This window comes from Podarcis tiliguerta (genome assembly GCF_965153285.1).
Source record: "Podarcis tiliguerta genome assembly, chromosome: 2".
Classification (NCBI taxonomy): domain Eukaryota; kingdom Metazoa; phylum Chordata; class Lepidosauria; order Squamata; family Lacertidae; genus Podarcis; species Podarcis tiliguerta.
The window spans coordinates 86,497,873-86,521,685 of NC_139535.1; the positions used below are offsets into that span (position 1 = coordinate 86,497,873).

A 23,813-nucleotide genomic window follows, 5' to 3' on the forward strand; every position below is an offset into this window, starting at 1 on the left:
CCCATTTTTCTGTGACCATTTCATGACTGACAGCAGCATAGATCGGATTTTGCTGTGTAGGACTGCATACACCATCGTACAGTTAAACCACACCACCACTACCCTGAATCCTGGGAATTGTAGTTTGTGAAGGGTGCTGGAAATTGCAGCTCTGTTAGGGTTGAACTGAAGTTCCCAGGATTCTTGGTTGGTTGGTGTCAGTGTATGGTGTGTATGCAGCCTGAGAATAAGTTTAAAAGAGAGAAACTGCCCCATTAACATGTTTTTAAAAATTAATTAGTAGTGTTTTTGAGCAGCATCAGCTTTTTTGACGTGTTACCTCAGAAAGAGTTCTTAGCAGACCATAATTATCCAGGCATGTCCCCATGGACAGCTCTCTGTCTCTTGGGCTTGGTGGGAATTCACGCTGTGCTTACAACATTTGAAATATTAACTAGCTTTTACATGCTTTGTAAAGACTAGTTTGTGTGACTGTTCTGTGGTGGTAATGTGTTTGAAAGGTCCAATGAGCATGCTTTCTCCCCTTCCTCCCCCACTTAGGGAATGATGAAAGAGAGGGAAGGATAGGTTTGCTCTCAAAAGTAGGGTTTAAGTCTAAGAGGTCACTCCAGAAGTGCCATCAATGTGCATGTTGTTTGTCATCCAAATAACAGAATCAGGCCTGTCAGGGAGTGGCCTTACTGTGGTCCTGACAAAATCTGTCCCCTCTACTACTGTTTGCATGGGGGAGGAAAGTCTGCGTTGACACAAAATCACCCATCTCACCCCCAGTTCACAGCTATTAGCCCAAAATATTCCTAAACCAGGGGGAGCTGTGATCATTTACCATGATGGCTGAAGAGATTGTGAATAGAAATTAGTTCTTTTCCTGTTACCCAGCAGAGATGCCTTTGACCACCTCATATAAGTTCCCCAGCTGTATCTCCAAATAGAATAAAAAGCTTCTCAAAATAAAAAAAGTATTTAACTAGATTCCTGAAAGCTAACAACATTGAGCATCTTCAGAGTTTGCTGTGAAAAGAAATTATTAGAAACCAAGGACAACAACTGTGGGGGGTTTCATTGTGCAGCTACACTATCTACCTTTCAGAGCAGGGATCTCTAGCTGGCCTAGGCAGGAAGGGAGACCTCATTCAAAAAGACTGATTGGAACCAGGCAAGCTTCCAGAGCTTATGCTTTACTTCACTGGTTTCTGGTGATAACAAAACAAGGTTTGTTGTGCCATTGTGAAGACCATTGTGGGCAAGATATTTTGCTGCCTGAGGCAATTCCCCTCCCAATTCCACAAACAGAAACTGGCTGGACTCCGGTTAAATCTTACTTCTATACTGATGAAGGGATAGCATCCTGCACTTTGAGGTGCAGAATACCTGGGGGCTCAAGAGGAACAGTCCCTGAGCATCTGTTACCTGAGCCAGTTGGCTCCCTCTGCCTAATGGTTGGGCCAGCCCTATCGAAGGATCTTTGGCCTTTGGGGAAAAGAGAGGGAATTTCTTCCATGATATTTTGTGTCAGGTCAATCACTTCACTGGTCAGTTTTTATTCCTGCTGTGTGTCCGAAGCAATACTAGGGGGCTATGTTTTGGCATGCAGATGTGTGTTTGTTGCTCACCGCTTTCGTTCAAGCGGCGTCTCTCTGCAGCATTGCACTCTCCAGAGAAGTCTTCTGAAATAATTAAATCAAACTGTTCAATTGTGGAAGCCTTTTATAGTTAGATTGCTAGGCCCTATGGATTTATTAACAAAAATAATCTTCATATTTTCACTTTTCACAGAACCTTTATGTGCTGTGGTCTCTGGGGAGGTTTGGTAATGTCTGTTCACCCTTTCATGGCACTAGTGTGTTGACAATGATGTTGTAGAAGGTATTACTAAAAAGGCTGCTTTTGACTTCTCTGTATTACAGGACTGGAAGAGAGGAATGAGAGGAGGGCAAGAGGGAATAGTGTAAGAACTAGACACACAAACACACACAGAAAGTTGATCACTGATGCTCAAATTACAAATTGCCTCTCAGGGCCAAACAGTTCAGAAGTGCTGCCTGGCACATGGTACCTTTATTTTATCATGTGAACCGGAGGAAGCAGAGAAAGGAAACTAGTTTCCCTAATCCTTTCCTTTTGTGACTGCTATCTTGTATAAATATTGTCCTTCTCTTGCTTTTCCTGGAAACCACAAAGGCCCTGAAACAGCGCCTCACGTGATGGCATATTACCGCACGCTTGAGCAGTCTTGGCTCTTAATCCTGCATAATGTACTTGAATGAGTGGGGTGAGCTAAGCGTCCCTGGCAGGCACGTCCATCTCTGTCTCTACCTCATTGCCTCCCTCTCTGCCAGAGATGCCGCTGCGGACATGGACTGGCCCTCTGCTAGGCTGGCATGCTCTATTAATGAGTTTGAAGCAGAACTGCTTTTCCTTCGGTTGCATTTTGCACCCAGCAAATTCCAATTTCTGTTTCACATCTTTGCTGCAAAATGAATGTAGTCCTGTTTCCGTAAATTGATAATGCAACTCCTTACTGCTACCTGCTGAGTGTTTGTCCAAGCTGGCTTTGGATGGGCCATAATTTAGCATGGGGAGAGCTGTTTTCATGCAACCAGGTGCAAAAAGGGCTGATTTCAGCCTTAGTGCTGGTCCTGTAAACAACTGTGCCATGTTTGGGAACACTTCATTGTACAGATGGTGGTTGTTGGACCTCTTACAGCGACTGTCAAAATATCTGTGTCTGAGAACTGTTCCATAATTTCTTTACTTCTTTAGTTCCTACCCTTTTCCTGATAGTTTTCTTTCCTTCTGAGCAGCTTACTCTCAGTCGACAAAAAGCATCCCTTTACAGCAGGGTGAGGAAGCTCAGGCCTGGGGGCCAATTGCAGCTCTCCAGGCTTCTTGATCTGGATCTCTGGACTTTTCTCCAACCAAGGAGCTCTCACTAGCCCTCCTTTGCATCCCCCTTGAACACATTTTCCGGGCAGGAATGTGTCCTTGAATTCAGATAGTGCCGCTTGCTTGCTGGTATGGAGGATGCTTACGTATTTAGCCTCATGTCCATACAATGACATAAAGTTTATCCTGCTTTTGCCAGGTCAGAGTATGTGCTTACCTCCAGTTCAGATATAAGGCTTCTTCTGCAGACAGGCAGGTCTCTGGTTGGTTACGCAGCAGACCTTACCTCTTTTGAAATCATGTTTGCCCTGATGGCAAGGAGAACAATAACACCTTGTGGACACCTTTAGCTCTTAGAAAAGTTGGCCTTCTCTCACCTGCTATGAAATTGGGCTAGCCTACTTCTGTCCTCCCTATCAACTTCAACCTCTCTAGGACAAAAGGCTGTCCTATTACTATGGCTGGCTTTAGAGTAGATCAGGCATAGGTCAGCTTGGCCCTCCAGATGTTTTGGGTCTACAATTCCCATCGTCCCTGACCACTGGCCCTGTTAGCTAGGGATCATGGAAGTTGTAGCCCGAAAACATCTGGAGGGCCGAGTTTGCCTTTGTCTGCTTTAAAGTTCTGTATCTGAATGCCCTTCTTTGTGCTGGAGCTTTCCCTACAAAACCCACTCTTTGGGGGTCAGTTGAAACAAACAGTGATCCACGGAAAACCTGAGTTGATGTTTGCTCTGACTGAGCTCTAAAGAGTGGATTTCCATGGGGAAAGCTCCAGGGCAAAACAAAACAAAAATATGCTAGGACTTGGGAGTTTTTAAGTGTGAACCTGTGCCTGGAAAGAGCACTTCACACAGTCCCGTTGTCTGGCACAGAAAAGAAGGGTAAGGGCTTGGCCACACTTACCTTTCCTCTGGTCTTTCCAGAAATGGTCCATGCTTTAAATCAGGCATAGGCAAACTCGGCCCTCCAGATGTTTTAGCACTACAATTCCCGTCATCCCTGACCACTGGTCCTGTTACCTAGGGATCATGGGAGTTGTAGTCCCAGAACATCTGGAGGGTCGAGTTTGCCTATGCCTGGAGTAGATGCTGCTGCATCCCTTGAGTCCGCCCATAAGAACAGCCTGCTGCATCATTTCAGTGGATCCATCTAGTCCGGCATCCTGTTCTCGCAGTGGCCAACCAGATGCCTGCAAGAAGCCTGCAGGCAGGACCTGAGCACCAGAGCACTTTGCCCACTTGCAGTTCCCAGCAACCGGAAGCAGAACATATAACCCACCATGGCATTCTGCAAGGGATGAATTTCTTCAACCATCACTGCGTTCTCGCCTTTAATGATCTTCCAGATAGGCTAGCAATGAAACTTTCCCCCTCTCCCCCTTTGACTTTTAGCCATGGAACAAACCCTCCTCCCAAGATAGGATGGCTGTAGTCGGCTTCAATCTAGCAATGTGCAGGTAGACTGGGAGCAGGTTTGATTTCAGCATTTAGCTAATGGTCCAAACAGACCAGATGGGTGGCAGGAGAAAGTGGAACAATACAGCATAATGAAGCTTCATGGCTTTGCCCCGCCTTTTTAAATACATTTCATGTTTGCCAGGAGGGAGCCTAAGGCATAAGAGATCAAAGCTAAGACTTCCTTGCTCTTAATACCTTGGGGAAGGAGCCGTTGAATTGAATTGACAGGCAAGGCACCATCCACTTTGTTAAAACATCAAGAACATTGCTAATGATCTACTTCTGTCCCAGCAGGTAAACTACAGTCCTGCCCGTTTTTATCACAGCTATTAGCCAGGTGTCTAGGTGCAATAAAAAGAAAAAGAACATTGATGCTTCATTGGCTTGTCTAGGCCAACAAGTTCACTTCCTACAAAGGATGCTATTTCAGAATCAAAATCGTTCTTGCAGCACTCCAGTTTTCCAAATCAAAGCACGTGGGGCAACTGCAGTCCATGCTCGCAGTCTGAATTGCAGCAGCACTTGGGCTATGTTCCTACACCTGTTTACTGCACACACTCACATCATTCTCAATGCTGGGATTTTAATCTGTGTTCACCTGACAGGTTATCCCAAATGCATATGTATCCTGCACTTTGTTATATGAAACTACGGTTTGATGTGTTTCTCAAACCGTCTTCACACCGATCGAAGTCCTTAAGCCATTCCTAATTTGTCTGTAGCCAAGTTGCTTTAAGGTGGTAATTTGAGCACACACTGCAATTATTGGCACAATGGCAGCAAGTGCCAGTTGCTCTTGTAGCTTCAGAAAGGCAGCTTTTACCCCTTTCAGCCCCATTAGTAGTGCATTCACTGTTGTTATTTTTGTGTCATGCACAAATAAAAAAATACATTTTTAAACATTGAAATGAGTACTGTACATTATGATAAATGAAATGGTGTGCACATTCATTTTAAATTCAGCTAACTGAATTTGGATTAGGGCATTTTAATATTTAAGTTGGTGCAAATGAATACATTATACCTAATTTGGATTAAAATTAGATCCTAGTTCCTAAAAGGGAGCTATGAGCAGCTAGTGCAACTTCCTGCCACAGAAGCATTCAGATTTCAGTTATTTGGAAGGTACCTAATAATTTCCAGAGTAACTTTTCTTCAGTTGCATATTTCACTCATAGCAGATCCTCAAGATAGGCAACACAGCTCGTGCGTCAGAAGCACAGTTGTGTGGACTGGCAAATCTTGCTATAGTGTTTAACTACACTTGGACTTTGTGTGGGGTCCACTTGTTTTATTGATTTGTTACAGCCAGCCATGGCATAGGGGCACCATAATCTTTCTCCTCCTCACAGTAACTATAATATGAATCATATGGGCTACCATAGCAAATATTGTGATTCTTAGTGACGTCTACATTGAGTTTTAAATCTACGTGCAATTCTGGCACATATTCCGTTAGAAACATCCTGCCATTTACTTACAGACCAGGGCTATAGAGTGCACACTATGCCTTTTGATTCATCTAAATCAAGTACCACAAACTGGCAGGAGCTCAGCTTCGATTAAATGCAGGTCTGCAGACATTATGTTGGGAAAGTGATCCTGATTTTCTAAAGATTGCTAGCACCACCTAGTGGTCATTTCTGACTCTCCACCATTAACATGTAAATTTATACCCTGAATGAGGTAGGCTCATTCACTTCTTTGGAAGTGAATTTCCATTTTCAAAGTCTTGGGGATACCCTCTACTTCTTACTTCAGCATTTTGTGACTAAGCCTTGGGCTCATGAGCTACACTCCCTTTTCTTCCTTTAGCACCAACACAAGGAAAGAATTAGAAGCTATCACTCTGTTTTCAACTAACCGCAGTTATTGGTTTGGTGAGAACCTGGACAAAGTGTGGCCAGTCCATGATTTAGGAGCATAAGCTAACTTTAAACCACAATTTATTATATTGGCTCATTTCCCTAAACCACAATTCAGATTAACCACAGCTCCATGCTTGGACATAACTGATTAAAAACGGAAGTAAAAGCTCCCAACCTCTTCATGTGGCAACACACACAAGTCCAATGCTCACACATGTAATGGTACTCAATATTGCTTCCTGACTGGATCAAGATGTTTTAAATTAAGGACATGGAAGCAACATTGCATCCTCGAACTTGACATGCAATGAATGACAATGCTTTCTCTTTTTTAAATAATCTCCACTTCAGATTCAGAGAGTGTTTTTCACAGTTCCTTTACATTTAGTGAGAGACACTTTTATGACAATGCTTCCTTGAGTTGTTTGGGTATAGGTTTGTTTCATAACCTCGTGTTGCTTCAACAGTGTTGACTTAATGTGCCAATCTAGGGAGAAGGATGTTTATACCCTTCAGACTGGGAAGAACATAGGTAGGGCTGTGTATACACCAGGAACATTTCAAAATTCAGCATGCTATACAAATTATGCAAAGCAAGCAAATGTTTACCTATTTTGTATTATTTATTATATTTATTGTTGTGAGATGGTGTCTGTTGGGTAGGACTGGAAAGGAGCTATCCATGGCAATCCACAAAGTGAACCAGCACACAACATTTGTCAAGTAGGATTGAATGCAATTTCCTAGGGACAATGAAATAAGAACAGTGAGGTTATTTGTTTTTAAAACTAGTGATAATTTGAAATGATGCTGAGCTCTATATTTGAGACTTGCATTAGATGGTGTTTAAAATCTGTTAGCTTCTCTAATCTCAGTTTCTCTCTCCTCCTTTCTCAATGCCAGCATTAAAAACTTAATCTGAGGCCTATTGTGTTTTGCATTGCTTCTGGAAAAGGCTGATGCCAAGGTTTGTGAAACCTGGTTGTTGTTGATACAGTCATTAAGAGGATTTCCTACAGGAATATGCTATGCCTTTCTTGTTTGCACCAGACAACAGATGCAGAAAATACCTCTTCTACCCAATGCAGATTCATTGGGAATCTATAACCTCGCAAGGCGCTTGTCTCTTTGGCCAATTTTCCTACAGAAAAGACAGTTTGGCCAGTAATGGTTAAAAGTGCCAGACTAAGAACCTGGAAGACCAGAATTCAATTCCCCATTTATCCCAGAAGCTCACTGGCTGACCTTGGACCAGTCACCATCTCTCAGCCTAACCTACCTCACAAGGTTGTTGTCATGAGGATAAAATGGGGAGATCCATATGCACCACCTTGAGCAGTTTGGGGGGAAAGGTAGCACATAAATGTAATAAATAATATCTGGAAGTAATATCAGTCTACATGATCTTTTACAGACTAGAGGAGAGCTGGAGTCAAATGCTCACTTATCCGCAAAGCTAACTGTGGGTGACCCTGGACCACTCACTCTCCCACAGCCTGCTGAGAAAGAGAGGAAAAGAATGTATCTCAGAACTGGGAAGGAAGGTAGGATACAATTTATACAAAATTTATACAGCATTTGTGGGAAGCTAAGGTACCAGGGATGCTGGTGGCGCTGTGGGTTAAACCACAGAGCCTAGGGCTTGCCAATCAGAAGGTCGGTGGTTCGAATCCCTGTGAGAGGGTGAGCTCCCGTTGCTTGGTCCCTGCTCCTGCAAACTAGCAGTTCGAAAGCACGAAGTGCAAGTAGATAAATAGGTACCGCTCCGGCGGAAAGGTAAACAACGTTTCCGTGTGCTGCTCTGGTTTGCCATGTGGCTGGCCACATGACCCGGAAGCTGTACGCCGGCTCCCACGGCCAGTAAACTGAGATGAGCGCCGCAACCCCAGAGTCATCCATGACTGGACCTAACGGTCAGGGGTCCCTTTACCTTTAAGGTACCAGCAGGTGGCAGTAGAGGAGAACTGACAAGGTATCTCCAAGTATGTATTGGTAATTTGACAGAGGTGAAAACAAAGAGAGGTCAAGGCACTAAGTGCTGCTGTTTCAGCAGAATATGCCAAGCATATTTGTACACAAGCTATGGATCTCCTGGGAATCTGCTCCCATGAATACTCAAATCTTTTCCCCAGCCTGACATCCTCATTGCACCAGTCGATCACCCTCATGTAGAGTTGAATATATTCAGCTGTACAAGGTGTGCAAGTTTCATGAGAGCAAAAGACATGCAGTATTCCAAAAAGTGAAAAAGTGGGTGTGCCTAAGGAGGGCATGTTCACTTTAGGAGGGGCTCAGCCAATGCAAACCAGGAAGAAGAAACGGCTTCTTGCGCATTGCAGAATTTTGAGACCCTTTGCAATCTCCTAGGAAGCACTGGCACCCAAGGGACCTGGGTGACCCTTGTCCTTAACATAAGTTGACAGATACATCATAATACACAGAAAGTTTGGTTCTGGGCCACATTCTTCCCTGTAACCAAGCTGCCCATGTTAAGCAGCTAGACCTAGCCAAGGTCTACTACTTTTACGTAGCTTCTGTCTTCAGACAAAACCTAAGCTAGTGAAAGCAGAAAGTGCAAATGGAAAGGCATAGCCATGAATTGAATGCAACTTATAGCTGCTGCACTCTTGAACCCTCTCAATTTTTTAATCTATGCCGTGGCTGATTAAACTGCACTCTCTACAGCAGTGATGTCCAACCGGTCGCCTGCATCGATTGTGGGACCCCTCTTGATGTCTTGATGGGTGTTCTTTAATTGCAATCAGCCGACGAGTTAGGAAATGAAAGTAGCGGTTACCGCTGTGCCGTTCTTTTAGGTTAGCGATTTCTCCCCCCCTTAAAAAAAAAAAATTATAATGGGAGCAGATCGCAGTCTCTTGTGAGTTGGACATGCCTGTTCTACAGCAAGGGCGGCAGAACTACAACTCCCATCAGCCCCAGCCAGCATGGCTAGCAATGGTGTTGGTTGTCTAACAGCCCAACAATATGTAGAGGACTGCTAAGATCCCCACCCCTGCTCCCAACACACACACACTTGACCAGCCCAAAATAATTTGCTGCCTGTGGCAAAGGGCATGGTGGCAATTCCTATGGACATTCCATATGTAGTAGCCAAGTGGGCTGGCAGGGGAATCTCCTTCAGTGCACCTGAGGAAAGCAAGCTAGTTCAAGGGCTGCAGGACTGGGTGTATGGCACCTCCCAACCAAAGAGAATTGCCAGGGTCTTTCCATATTGCCCCCTAGCATATTCTGCCTGAAGTGTTTGCCTCGTTGTGCTTAATGGTAGAGGATAGCTAGCCTCTCTTGCTGTAATCACACAAACTATTTAAGGGGGTGGGCTTGTAATACATGAATAAAGAGAGCTTGAGTATGCAATACAGTAGTAGGCCTGCCAGCTCTATTTCCAGAGTGAGGTGTTTTTAAAAAATATTGATTTGTGTTTGCGTGTGCGTGTATACACAAACGCACACTCATCAGAGATTGATATTGGCCCAAAGTCATGAAGAATGCATTGGATCAGTGCAGCGGAATCCTCCGAAATCCTCCATTTGAAAGCGGCCTTAGAGAAGAGCCCTTTGAGGTCTGGAAGTACTGCCTGCCTTAAGCCCCAGGGAGGTAAAAGAAAAAAGGGGGCAGTCATATGTGGCACTGAGAATTCAGTAGTTTGACTTTCCTCAGCTCAGCCCTGTTATACCACCTCTTCTTCAGCTGGGAAGAAATAATTCAGACTTCTTTTCCCAAACAGTTCACATTTATTATTGATACAAATAAAAAAAAATCTTTTAAAGACCGTTATCTTATTACCAAGATTGAGGTAATATGTTTACAAAACATTTACAGAAATTGATATGAAGTTCATGAATACAGATGAGGAGAGAGGGGGAAAGTTGTTAAGTTCAGTAAAGGTAGGACCAGCAAAATTATCAGTTCTGACAGGAAGGAAGGATCGCGTAGGTAGGACCACACACTATGGAGAAGAGGATAAGTTGGGTAGGTGATAGTTGCCATGGCACTCCATTTTTTTAAAATGCTGCTTTTTGTGATGTATGGACCCCCTCAAGTGTTTGTGCTTTGAGCTCTGAAAGATGCATTTGACTTCTAGGAAAAAGAAGTATCCCCATATGGGACACTTCTGAGCAAACTTAACAGATCTTCAGACAGGAGAAGTGGCTGTAACTACAAAGCCAGACATCTCTGAGCTGATGTGGACTGTTGAGTGAAGTGGTTTCTTTACAGCTGTCAGCAAAATCGCCATCTGAGAGAAAAAGAGAGAGAGAGAAAGAGGGGACCATCCCTTACAAGTGGGGAAAAAAGAGGACATGCCCTTTTGCACCAGGAACACTAACTGGCTGCACATGGCACTATGCTGCTTTGAGGCAGGAGCTATGTTCATGACTGCATATCAAGTATTAAAACCACTTGTGAAATCATGGGGGGGGGGGGGGTTGTCTTATTAGTTAAGCAGCTATCACAGAGAGCAAGAGAGCATGTGTGAGTTTGTGACCTAATGTATATTCTGCCACCCTTCCTACAATTTGACCAATACTCGGAGGGTCACCTTGACCTAATACTTCAAACACCACAAGTGTTAGTTGTCTAATTCTTCGGAAAACTGTTTTAGTCAGCGTTTTACAGCCTTTAAATGAACATAGGCATTTGGCACCCTGATCCTAAACCAATTTCCACAGAGCACAGCACCATCATATTCTACAAGCTGCTTCTCTGGCCTAGTTCTATTTATAAACAAGGGGCTTTTATTTTAAATATATTTCAGATCTGGGGTGGGTTGAAGAGGATACAACTTCAGCCGCTACCCGCTTTTCCAAGTAATTTGCAGCCTTTGAAATGTTTTAACTAGCTGGCTACTAAGGTCTGATGCAACACAGCAAACTTCTAAGACTGGCTGAATGTTTTAAGCTTTCCAAAAAATACATGCACGGTTTCAAGCTGAAGTCTCTCAAATATTAAGGAAGTAGCAGGGGACGGGTGCTTAAAAGAGCCCTTAGCATAGTAATTAAAGCCCTGGTTATAGGAAAATTGAAGCTGCAATAATTGTAGCCACAGCAGACTACACTTGTGTTCTGGACAGGATGCGGTGGCATCTTAGTGACATGTGAGATTTTCATTGCAGTTGTAGGACAGATAAGAATCTGAGAAAAGAGCAGCCACCCCCTTCCACTCATCAGCTCTTGGCAGAAGAGATGCCAGCATTCAGTGGGTTCAGGGTGAAAAGATGCAAGTTGGGGCAGATGGGGCTCCGGAAGTTTAGGATGTTGAAACAAGTCTGCTCTGTCCTCTTCAGTGCTCAGAGGTGTAACTTTATAGACCTGAAAAACCTTTCAATGCCCAAAGCTGGAGTTATTAAGCCCTTAGCAGTGAGATTAAGTGAAATGTATGAATGTCAAAAGGGCTGCCTGAGAAGACCAGAAATCCTGCTTCCTCCGCCGAAGGCAGCACTCACCTATGACACAGCTAGAGAAAAAGGTAAGCAGTTCAGCCAGGCACCCGCTGGCACTTCATGAAATGTCAAGTATTCTAGCTACTGCCTTCCTCTAGACCAAAATGCTGGGCAGAAGCAGAGGAAGACTCTCACAGCGCCACAAAAGGAGGAAGTGTTTTTGAACTTTGTGAGAACCTCACTGGCAGGAGCTTTAGGTTAGATTTCTAATGCACTATAGAATGTCTTGAAAGGATGGTATTTTAAAAAATAAATTCTCAACCACACTGATTACGCCTTTCATTGCAAAACAGCCCTTGCATGTCCAGGTTAGGATTTGTGCAAGCATGTTTATGATTGGGGAAGGGGGGGAAATACTATGGTTACCGCATTAAGACTGGATACGCTTTCAGCTCTAATTCAAAACAAAACCAGTATATTTAAATGCACACACAGCTACTTTACTATCTATAAAAAGGCCTTCCACATGTTTTTTTGTTTTTGCAATTGTCACCGATGATTAAGCTGTATTGCAGTTGGCTGCCATAGACGAGGGTCCGGCCATCTCATCAACTGGCTTTTGGCTGGCAGTGGCACTACCTGGAAATCATGGAGCTGGAGTGAGACTGGCCGGAAGAGGTTGTAGCAGCACTGAGCTGAGAAAATCCACTGTGACTTGATTCAAGGCTGCTCATGGACCCTCTGCAAAAGAGACAGATAGTAAGGTATTATACAAACTTGTGGGTTTTTTTGTTTTGCTTTTTGCTTTTGTTAATTATCCTGGTTGGGTGGAAGTTCCCTCTCTCATACATAGAATCACAGAAGTTGGAAGGGACCCTGCGGATCATCTAGTCCTTCCCCCTGCAATGCAGTCTCCAGCTGTCCCATACAGGGATCGAACCTGCAACCTTGGCATTATCCTGTGCTTTCCAGAACCGTAGCTGTATTGGTTTGTTGCACTATTTATTTACCATATTTTTTGCCCTATAAGACGCACTTTTCCCCCTCCAAAAATGAAGGGGAAATGTGTGAGCATCTTATGGGGCAAATGCAGGCTCCTTGGCTTCAGCGATAGCAACGCAAAGCCTCCGAAGCCTGCGCTCCGGAGGCTTTGCGTTGCTTCCGCTGAAGCCAGGAGAGCCTGCTCTTTGAGGCTGGCAGTGGGGGAAAGCAGCGCCTCCTCCATCGCCAGCCCCAGAGGATGGGGGGCAGCGGGAAGGTGCGTGATGCCTTCCCGCTACTCTCCAACCCGGCTTTGAGAATGGCGGTGGGGAAAGCAGCGCTTCCCCCATCGCCAGCCCCAGAGGATGGGGGGCAGCGGGAAGGCGCTACTCTCCAACCCTCCTGTGGGCTTTTGCGGGAGATGGGGGAATTCCCCCACCTCCCGCAAAAGCCGGCAAAAGCCACGCGCTCTTTAAAGGGGCTCCGTGGCTTCTGCTGGCTTTTCTAGGAGGTGGGGGAAAAGCCTGTAGGAGCCGCACAGCCTTTAAAGAGCGCGCCCCTCTTGGGGGCTTTTCCCTGAGGAGGGAGAAGGGACAGACTGACCGATTCCGTCCCTTCTCCCTCCTGTGGGCTTTTGCGGGAGATGGGGGAATTCCCCCACCTCCCGCAAATGCAGGCAAAAGCCGCACACTCTTTAAAGGGGTTTCACGGCTTCTGCTGGCTTTTCTAGGAGGTGGGGGAATTCCCCCACCTCGTAGAAAAGCCCGCAGGAGCCGCACACCCTTTGAAGAGCGCGCCCCTCTTGGGGGCTTTTCCCCGAGGAGGGAGAAGGGACTGACTGGCCATTTCAGTCCCTTTTCCCTCCTGGTCGAAAAGCCCGTAGGAGACACGCACGGCTCCTGTGGGCTTCTGCAGGAGGTGGGGGTATTCCTCCACCTCCCGCAAAAGCAGGGAGAAGGTCTTGGAGTAGCGCACAGGCTGCATGTCCGCTGCTCCCAGAGCTGGGGGGGGGGGGGAATCATATTTTTTCCCTTGATTTCCCCCCCTTAAAACTAGGTGCGTCCTATGGGCCGGTGCGTCCGACAGGGCGAAAAATACGGTATTTTTAATAAAAAAACCTGTATGCCCACCACCAGCATATGAGCTCCCATAAAAGGAATGTTGTCCTCAACAGAAATAATAATAATTAAAAAGTTGCTCATCTCTGATTTACATGGTAAGGTAAACCCAAGAAACCAGAGTGAATGGGGGGTTCTTTTCTTCAATCTAAATTTCAATTTAACCCTTGGTTCAGTGGGAAAATATTTAAGAATTCTCAGTCCTTAATGCCCTTGAAAGAATTTCAATTCAAGATAATGTTCAGATATAGGGAAAAGAGATTTCTTTCACTTCTGACCTTCTTGAATGAGAACCAGATATTTTGTTTAAAAGCTCTCCTTAAATGCAGGTTGTATCCAAACCAAGAAGTTTTAAATATGCCAATGGATTTGCACAATACTATGCAGCCAGAGTGAGGCAGTTTTGTGATCTTTGGGCCCAACTGCATCTGAAACTAGGGGCAACCAACTTTTCAGGTTGTCTACTCTACATTCTGCACACAACCACCATTAGAGGTATTCAAGTAGGCATTTCACATACGAGTTCGGCTTCATGAGAATCTGTTCCTTCACAAATATACGCGCAGTTCTAGGATCCTTTCAGCTTTAGAGCCCTGTAGAGCTAAAATGGATCCCAACAGTCATCTAGTCCAACCCTTTGAAATGCACATGGTCCTCCCTCCAATTTGAAACCATACTGGACCTTGCTTAGCTTTGCAAACATGCTAGCAGTTTTACTGCTGCATCCCTGATCTTGGTGGTCAGGTAACTCTATTCACAAAAGCTTCACCTCCCTCCCTCCCCCTTTCTTTCCCTAGTTCCTGCCAACTTTACTTAATACTCGTATTTAATGTGCAATAAGTACTTTCACAGCATTGCTGTTCTAAGCAATTCTGGCAAAGTGGCAGAACTGCAAGGACCCTTCTTCCATGTTTAAAAGGCCTTCACGGCATTGCCTTTCAACCAAGCAAATCGTAAGAACTATTTTTGATTTTCCTTTCAGGGGTCTTTCCATTGGGATTTCCCTGGCATGGTGCTTGCAAAGGCACAGCTAAGCATACCTGAAATCTTCTGACCCAATTACTTCTGTGTAGTACATCACTTTGCACTTATGAGATGAGACCTGTAGAGATGCCAAGACATCGTCCACACGAGGCAGGCTGGTTGTAGCACAAGCAGGCATACTGTGAAACTTCCACTGGAGAATGTAGAAACCAGGCCACCTTGTCACATGGGACCCCTGAAAGCAAAGTGGGGGGGGGGGAGGGAATCCCAATGAGCTTCATTCACAACTCTGGTTTGCGACTCATAGTGAAGAAGCAACAGTATAAATCTTCTCTAAAACTGTTTACTCCAACAACAATCCTGAAACAAACCCCATGCAGGTGGTCTGTAGGCAACTTGAACAGAAGGTTTAGCCTTTATAGCTGGAGTCAGTCAAGGCCCCACCTTCCCCAGATGGACCATAGGAACCAGGTCTTCCAGGACTCACAGCTAGAGAATCACCTCTCAGAATGTTGTATGTGGCCATTTTAGTGTTGTGGGAAACCGATGGGCTGCAAAGTGTTTCAGCCTTACAGTTGTGGTGATACTCAGCTCCCCCAACCCCCATTGGCTGGATCTTCTTCTCAAATACTTGATTGATATATCTGGGGATAGGAAGTGGCTGGCAATCCCAGGGCTTTCCTTTTAAAAACTGACCAGCACCATCCTAAAATCCCTTACCATTCCACAGCAAACAGTAAGGCTACATACATTCAGTAAGACCACTCATGACGCAAGGCAACTATTCATCGGAACTTAAGAATTCTCTTAGATCTGCCCAGTTACTGTTGGTTGTGATCAGATAGCCCACCCCAAGAGTGCTGTAGCCCTTGAGGCATTACTGACTACAGCTCCCATCATCACTTAAGTTGCGCTAGCTGGGGTTGATGTTGCATTGGGAGTCAAAACATCTCCAAGGGCATAGAATTGGAAGGGATCAAGAGGGACATCTAATCCAACCTCCTGCAATCCAGGAGATTTTTGCCTAATATGAGGCTCAGACCCACAACTCTGATATCAAGAGTCTCATGGGTTTCCCAACCCCTGCTGTAGTCTCTTGTTACCAATTCCAGTGACTTCTGTTTGGGGTAGAAGCCAGTTGAAAGTAACCTAACAACATGGATTTTGCTTAGAGGCTGGTTCTTACCTGCACGCTCTCCCCTTCTTTACAGCTAAGCGGAGACTCCACCATGCTGTAGTCCCGCCCCAGCTGCCAGGCTTTGTCTATCAGTTGCACATTATTGCCACCGGGAGAAGTAATGCTGTGGGCCCCCAGGGAGTCCTTTTTTGGAGGCTGTGGTGCCCTCTTGGAGTGATAGATGTTAAATACAATGTCACCTTTGCAAACATCAAAATCCCAGGTGATCACAGACGAAGCTTCCACAATCTGAATGAAGATCTAGAGAGTTGGAGGATAATTATATTAAAAGCTTGGTCAAAGCAAAAAGCCTTTCAATGAGAAGAGCCAATTTGGTGCTGCTGTCAAATTCCATACACTTCGAATGCTCTGGCATAGAAACCCACTGTGTTTATATTTGCTACAAAACCTGCTATGAGGGATTCTGTAACCAGATGCAAGAGTTTAATTGCTTCTGCATCCAACTGCATAACATTTACAAACAAACATTTTAAAAAGCAGTACAAAGTCAAATTACACAGTCAGTTTTCATTTAGGCCCTACAATTAAATAAATAAAAAACCATGTTATTTCAGAAGCCATAGAAAAGGGGGTTGGGGAAGAACGAATTCACCCTTGGCTTTATGACAGCAAGGAGATATGGCAGCCCTTTCTGCCATTTTGAAAGCTCGCTGTTTGTCAATAGTTGGATGTTAAAGCAGCATGAGAGAGCATCTAACTGGATGCATCCGATGACATGGGAAAAGTAATCTCTTTTTAAAAAACAGCCTTGAATACTTCTAATTCAGAATAGTTGGAAGTATAAATATAATATAGGCAATTGTCTGAACTTTTGTTACTTTTCATTAGATGTTATTCTTATTAGATGATAATTTTTGTGATTGTGGTTTTTTGCAATGTTGAGGTTTCTTAATGATGATGTGTTTTTAATTGTTGTAACCTGCCCTGGGACCTTAAGGTGAAGGCCAAGTAATAAGACAATAATATAGGCTTTCCAGTGATCGAAAGACACTGTAGAAAGACAGTTTCTACATCTAGCCTATCTCTGTCCTGCTGCTTTAAGGAAATGCAGATTAAAAGACTGGCCCTTCAATAAATGCTGCTGGGGGGAAATAGGTGGCTCAACTGCATCAATATTCTTCCAGTTACCACATAATAAAAATGTAGATTAAAAGTATGCTACAGGCACCGCATCTTGTTTTCTGCAAAAAAAAAAGTTTAGTAAGGGGGAGTCAAGGGTTGCCTTCACAGCAAGACTAGGAACAGTCATTTGAGCGGTGCTCAAATTACAGGTGGGCCAGAAGGGCTTGACCCCCTTATCTTTTGAGGCAGCCCCCTTGCTACTACTTTTAGCAGACTGCAGGAAAGCAATGTTAGACTAAAAATGGGGGTGGAGTTGTGTGCCTCTCTACTTCTTCCCCTTATTTCAGCATTGTTCACCAACACAAGCTCATAAGAAAGGACTTAGAAGGAACTAAGAAGGTGTTTCAGAAAGTCCACTCTTACCAATAACTGTTCATGTGAGGCCGGCTTGCATTACTAACAAAACAGCTGAACAAAGCTGAATAAGATTTGAGCTCCTCTGTTGTGAATAGAAAATGCTTAAGGTAGCATTTTTCTAACAGTGGAAGAGAAGATTCCTCTACTGAGCTGAACAATTATTTTGAGAGTGGACCAGCTGAAATATCATCTGAAGCACCTCTAATTGCACAAAGTTGGCATGAAGCCCATGTCAAACCAATGAAGACCTGAGCTTGTCTGTCATGGATAGACAATTGGATGCACGAAAGAAAACAAGGAAAGTCACCTCATGGGGAGCTCCTTTGAAGACGCTTGCAGACTGATAAATTGTTTCTGTCCACAACTTTATATCTTCATTTTCCAGTTCTTCTGCTGTACGGTATAGAGATTTGGGAACCAGCCCACCTTCTGGAACTTCACACTTCAGAGAGTTAATTAAGGTGGAAGGGAGAGAAAAATCAGAATTAGATCTCTACTCAAACAGATCACACCTCAGAAAGAATCTGCTCAGAAGTAAAGCTCTTAATGGATGTGAGTTATCATTGAACAAATAGACCAAAGAACACATGTGAATTGGTTTTTAAAAACTGTGTGTGTGTCCCACCCCTTACAATTTCATATTGGTTCAACAAGACCAAACTGCAAGTTTGTCTGTTTGGAAAATTTATATAGTGGGTTAGACCCTCCACCCCATATTCTTATGCGATTCACCTGGTGCTGTTGTTTTTACAGCCAAAATGGCAACAGCCACACAAGGTGATCATTAGCAGAGTTGGGTAACCCTGAGAACTGCAGGAGTATAAACAACCTTTCAGGGAACCAGTGATTCTAGATGCATTTGTTAATTAGAATTGCACTGTGCTCCACTGATTGAGTTATCGGAATGTAGGGAATGGGGGGGGGGGTGTTACACACTTGACAGTGGGGCTTCCCTCGTGCTTGATCCCGAAGGTGCAGTTAGTGCAGAATGCCATAGCAAGAGTGCAGGCCCAATGTCAGCATATAACACAGCTCTGCTCAGAGATCTGCACTGGTTGCCCATTTGCTACCGGGCCAAGTTCAAGGTGTTCCTATTCGTATATAAGGCCCGTAACAACCTGGGACCAGTTTGCCTATAAGATCGCCTTACCCTACACATGGCCACTCGACCGCTTGGATCAGTGTAACTGCCACTACTTACAGGTTGCCACATAATATCTGTTCTGCATTTGTAAGAACTCAATTCCACTTGGAACTCCCTGCTTATTGAGATTAAACAGGTGCCTTCCACTGTACTATTTTCGGCACCTGCTAAAAACATTACTGTTTAGACAAGCCTACCCAGACGCGAGTGGCGCTGTGGTCTAAACCACAGAGCCTAGGGCTTGCCGATCAGAAGGTTGGTGGTTCGAATCCCCGCGAAGGGGTGAGCTCCCATTGCTCAGCCCCTGCTCCTGCCAACCTAGCAGTTCGAAAGCACATCAAGTGCAAGTAGATAAATAGGTACCGCTCTGGCTGGAAGGTAAATGGCGTTCCCGTGCGCTGCTCTTAGTCATACTGGCCACATGACCCAGAGGCTGTATGCTGGCTCCCTCGGCCAGTAAAGTGAGATGAACACTGCAACCCCAGAGTAGTCTGCAACTGGGCCTAACGGTTAGGGGTCCCTTTACCTTTACCCAGATGTTTAGAAAGCTAAAGTAATTTTAATCTGTATTAGTATTTAAACGTTTGCATATTTTAACATAGGGTTGTACATTTTTTCTTTTTATCTGCTGTGCACCACTTCTGGGTGGTGGTGGTTTTTACAAACAAGCAGTGTAGAAATTTTATGGAATAAAGAAAATAATCAATGAAAGCAGTTCTGCTACAACTACTGTTTACTAACCATGCATTCTCCACCAAGAAAATCTGGAATGATTTCTTTGTCAATGTAATCCAACAGCCCACCGGGTCCTTGATAGTCATTGCCAGCATAGATCAGGAATTTCTTTCTTGTGTTGTCATCAATGAATGGACTGACCTGCAAGTAAAATACTAAGTTAAAAAGGTAGCTCATTGGCTTTGAGGTGAAAGAGGCAGCTTCAGAGACACAGTGGGAAGTTCTGGGATACCTAAATGAGCAGGGTGCAGCCACTCCTCTTTCTCGAGGGGGTAGATTACAGCCTCCAATGGCTTCTCCCTGTGGCTCTGCCTGTCTGCAACTTTGTGAGCTGACTCACTTGCCAAGAAGGCTGTTGACACCAAGTGAGTCAAGTCCCCAGATCCTCAAATGGCTTCAAGAGGATACTTTTACTATTGGTGATACTCATAAAAGTGGCATGCTCAAGAGGTGAACTATTTATTCCACCAGGCCACATTACTACTGTATGTAACTGGATTGTTTTTGGTTACAGAAATGATGCTCCCTATAAAAAAACAACGTTGCAAGTGTTGACCATGGCTATTTTATAGTACAGGGCTGGGTCCCATTTTCCAAAGCACAGGTCCCAAGGGAGACAAAAGCAGATGAACGTACCAGTGTCCAGAGGACTGGAAACACCCTGGGAGCTCGCAGAATGAGGAGGCGCCCCAAGGTTTCCGGATAATTGGCTTCGACTACCTCGATGATCCTTAGCAAAGCCTTGACGCCAGGCCTCCATAAGTGCCGCATGTTCAGGCCCTCCAGATCCACCAAACAGGTCCAACAACTGTTTTCCCCAAAGCAAAGGCAATGAACTTACTAAATGTGTCTTTTTAAAACAAAACAAAAACCTCCCCACAGCCCCCCCCAAAATCAGATTTGCTGAAGAGGTTTGTATCAGTCACTAGAAAGTTTTTTACTCTAGCCCCCTTGCCTTATAGTTGTTGGTTGCATCACTGAACTGACGACATTCAAAGCTTCTAGGGTAGGCATGGCCAAACTTGGCCCTCCAGCTGTTCCTGGTCCTGTTAGCTAGGGATGATGGGAGTTGTGGTCCCCAAACAGCTAGAGGGCCAAGTTTGACCATGTCTGTTCAAGGGAGTCCCCAATGTCACAAAACTCCCTTTCATCTATACTCTGGGTGTGAGGGATGACAACCTGTCTTCACCCTGAATGTGGAGCAGGCAAAAATCTACTTCTAAGTGCCACATAAGGCCTGGAAAGCTGTTTTCCATGTTTTCCTAAACGTTTGGCTGAAACTCATGTGAGATGTGTCCTCCTAATTCATATGTGGGCCATGCACCTCACTTTGAAATCATGGCTTTGGGCATGATGCACTGCAGTGGCCAAACATGGCGTGCCATTGCACCTGTGGGCACGGGGACAGGTTGGAGCCCTCATACACAGGAATTTCACAAGTATATCCCCTTAGCTAACATATGAATCAATCTTAGAGTGATTAGCATGGAGTCTCTCAACACTTCGCATTCTACTAATCATTATATTTCATTTAACAGCTATTCTCTTTTACCTTATAGGTCTTCCAAACACTTTTGTATTTTCTTCACACCTCCTCAGTCCTTCTTCGTTAATAGAGAGAACCTAAACACACACACACACACACAAATGAGAAACAAGGATATTGCAGAGATGTTGTAGCAGAATAGCCATGGTGAAAATCGGGACAAAGAGAACTGCTACTATCATCTCTGTTTTACCTTTGAAAGGAGATAATCATCCCGTTCCTGCTTTCCTAAATCACCGATTCTACAAACTTTTCTGATGTTCCCCTAACTTAATTTCTGCATTATGTTTCTGCTTTATGTTTGTCAGCAATAATAAAAAAGTTACCGATCCTCATGTTTGGAAGTCTCAGAAACTGAACTGAGTCCCGTCCCCCCCCCCCCCCCCAAAAAAAAATTGTGGTAGGAATGTGAGGTAGGGGTATGGGGGAGAGAGACTGGAGTAAGTATACAATTAAGAAAGACTTTAGAATATAAAATTCCTCTGGATAATGGAAGGCCTGGGCTAGGTGGGAGCAGCCAGAATTCTATATGCACGGAAACTGGAGTTCTTTGTTATTTTCAGTCTAACAAAATGTGCTAGTTCGCCAATAATGTAACCCCCCGCCCACTTCATTAGTCCATTCTTGAATAGATTACGTTATTGACAAAGAAGAGGTATTTAATATTATGGCAAGCTGGATAGATTGCATTAATATTCCACGTTTCCTCCAAGGAGCTCAAAGTGACATACGTAGTTCTCCCCTCCTCTCTTAATCAGACAAGCTAAAACTGCTGCATGATAAAAAGTTGCAAGAGCTGGCCCAGGGAAAAACTACAGACCAAACTCCATAACCTTTTTGTCTGGTTATACCACAGAATATTATGGGATGAGGTAATATAGAGAACTGTTCTACTTCACAATGGGGAAATCACTTTTTTGCAAATCCCCATGCACACACTAGAAACCTGGCAAATGGGAAACAAGCTGGCTTAGAAACTCCCCCCTAATGTGCTTCTTTTCCCCCTTTGCATGCTGACGTTTTTATTTTTAGAATGGGAACATTAAAAAAACAACAACAACCCACCACCTACAACCGGAGGTAATGCAAGCCACTCTATGACCTCAGGATTCCACCACCTCACCTTCCTGCATATGTAAACCACAAAGTAAGACAACTCCACCCACCCACAAAGAACAAAACTTCTGATATTCTGGCAGAACAGTGTGAAAAAAGAACACAGATTGACGGAGACAGCCACAGTGTGCTCTTCTTTCTAATGTGAAGCAGAACTATAAAACAGGAACATTGTGTTCACTACCAAAACACATGGCATCAAAGGCACTTACATAGCGAAGCAAGGCTTCTTCCCCGAGAGCTCGCACCAAACCTTTGGTGTCCATCTGGCCAAGTCTCAGCACATACAGTGGACGCCCATCTGAACAAAAAAGAACAGCGGCAACTGTGGTTTTGCAAGGGCAACTAGAATGATCAGTGTTTGCTTGGCAACTTTGGTTTCTATGAAAGCAACTGTCACTCCTTGGCTGCAAAGGAAATCTGAACTTTGGCATAGCTTAACTCCACCACCTCATTAGCAACTTGCATGAGCAAGAATCCTGGGGTGAAGGAGAGGGAGAAACACACTTTGTATGTTCTCATTAACGTTGTAGGAAACAGGACAATGCTGGCAACTTGGCACAAAGCTATAAAAAAAATTAGGCTGCAGGACCAATTTAATGTATTGGTCAATATTATCTGAATAATTGCAGCTTTCAATTTTATCTGAATAACTGCAGCTTCAGGCAGAAGAGCCTTGGGAAAGCTTAACATTCCTACAGTCTGAGCTATTAATGGAATGCAGCTAGATGAAAACCTAAAACTATTCTTTAACCCAAAGTGTATGGCTTTGAGGATTGAATAAAATATTTTATAAGTTTGTGAGAAAACTGTAGAAGCTTTAGTACTTGAAAGCAGAATACTTGGCACACACAAAAAAAGACAAAAGTTGCTGTGAGCCCCTTTAAAAGTTTAGGCATTTCACTTAAAGCACAACTTGATGCAGTAAAGCATTATTATTTTTTCCCCACCATGAAGGCTAGTTTTTTTATTTAAAAAAATCAAGCTGAATTTCTCAGAATTCCAATATACATTATTGCCAGCTTTTATTCTTTGAAGCACAGCTTTCAGGGGCCGAGTAATTTTAACAGTGGCAATATTTTGTTTAAAACACTATCTTTAGCAGCAGAGATAACAGACACATCTCCTTGCTGGTTCCAACAAATGCACAGTGTGTGTGTCTTTTACACCATGTTTCTGAAAACTATGCTTTCATGACTTCAATCCTGCCCGAATGATGCTTGAAAACAGCGTAGTGATTCAGAAGCATTTTGTTCCTACCTCTGCAGGAATGTTTAAGGGACATTTAAAAAATTTACAGAGAACCTTTCCTATGGCTCCTTTTGCTACACATACCAGCCAAAGTGAATAATGGGCTAACAACCTTTGCTTACATAGGGCAGCGGGGCTACTCTACCTTTGTCGTGGTGGTGCCAGCCTCCAGCATAGTAATCCTGAAGTACTTGAGGAGGGTTCCAAGTCTCCAGAATGTAGTCCACCTGGTGCTGCTTACGCCACGTTAGGGACTGGCACATGATCTCTCTGGCTTTGTCAATGTTGAAATCTCTCGCACGCAGGAATCGTAAGATATGCTCATCTTTTGGGATCTGCAAACATCAGCGAAAGGGGGCTGAAAGTTACAAACCAGCTGATTCCAAAGTTATCTAAACGGTGGAGGTGAATTTCATTTGCTACTGAGCAATATCCATTTTATACCCTCAGAGCAGAAAACTGGGGCAGCTGCCTTAATTGATTAGATTTAAATCTACTCTGCATAAATAACTTGTTCTAGTATTTGCATTAATGTTTACAGCCAGCTTTTGAGGCAAATTGCCAACCCAAGGTAGCTTACGGTATCTTTGATAAAACAATAGTGTTAGGTATTGCATGCTCTTTAGATGGTGCACATGAGTCAAAGGAAG

General features: G+C 44.1%; 1 protein-coding gene and 1 long non-coding RNA gene across 2 annotated transcripts in view; one reads left to right on the forward strand and one right to left on the reverse strand.

Annotated features, from left to right (window-relative positions):
- LOC310672018 overlaps positions 1 to 20,916 on the forward strand; it is a 43,870-nt gene extending 22,954 nt beyond the window's left edge. The window contains exons 2-5 of the long non-coding RNA XR_014508342.1: positions 7,628 to 7,757; positions 12,176 to 12,375; positions 17,757 to 17,923; positions 20,810 to 20,916. This is a non-coding gene — a long non-coding RNA (uncharacterized lncRNA). The remainder of the gene's footprint in view (positions 1 to 7,627; positions 7,758 to 12,175; positions 12,376 to 17,756; positions 17,924 to 20,809) is intronic.
- SEC14L1 (SEC14 like lipid binding 1) overlaps positions 9,946 to 23,813 on the reverse strand; it is a 35,872-nt gene continuing 22,004 nt past the window's right edge. The window contains exons 8-17 of the mRNA XM_083428471.1: positions 23,309 to 23,498; positions 22,125 to 22,213; positions 20,803 to 20,873; positions 19,887 to 20,058; positions 19,257 to 19,391; positions 17,679 to 17,813; positions 15,881 to 16,132; positions 14,751 to 14,929; positions 12,251 to 12,352; positions 9,946 to 10,468 (exon numbers count right to left, since the gene is read on the reverse strand). Of these exons, the coding sequence (XP_083284597.1) occupies positions 10,453 to 10,468; positions 12,251 to 12,352; positions 14,751 to 14,929; positions 15,881 to 16,132; positions 17,679 to 17,813; positions 19,257 to 19,391; positions 19,887 to 20,058; positions 20,803 to 20,873; positions 22,125 to 22,213; positions 23,309 to 23,498 (1,341 nt within the window). The 3' untranslated portion in view covers positions 9,946 to 10,452. The remainder of the gene's footprint in view (positions 10,469 to 12,250; positions 12,353 to 14,750; positions 14,930 to 15,880; positions 16,133 to 17,678; positions 17,814 to 19,256; positions 19,392 to 19,886; positions 20,059 to 20,802; positions 20,874 to 22,124; positions 22,214 to 23,308; positions 23,499 to 23,813) is intronic.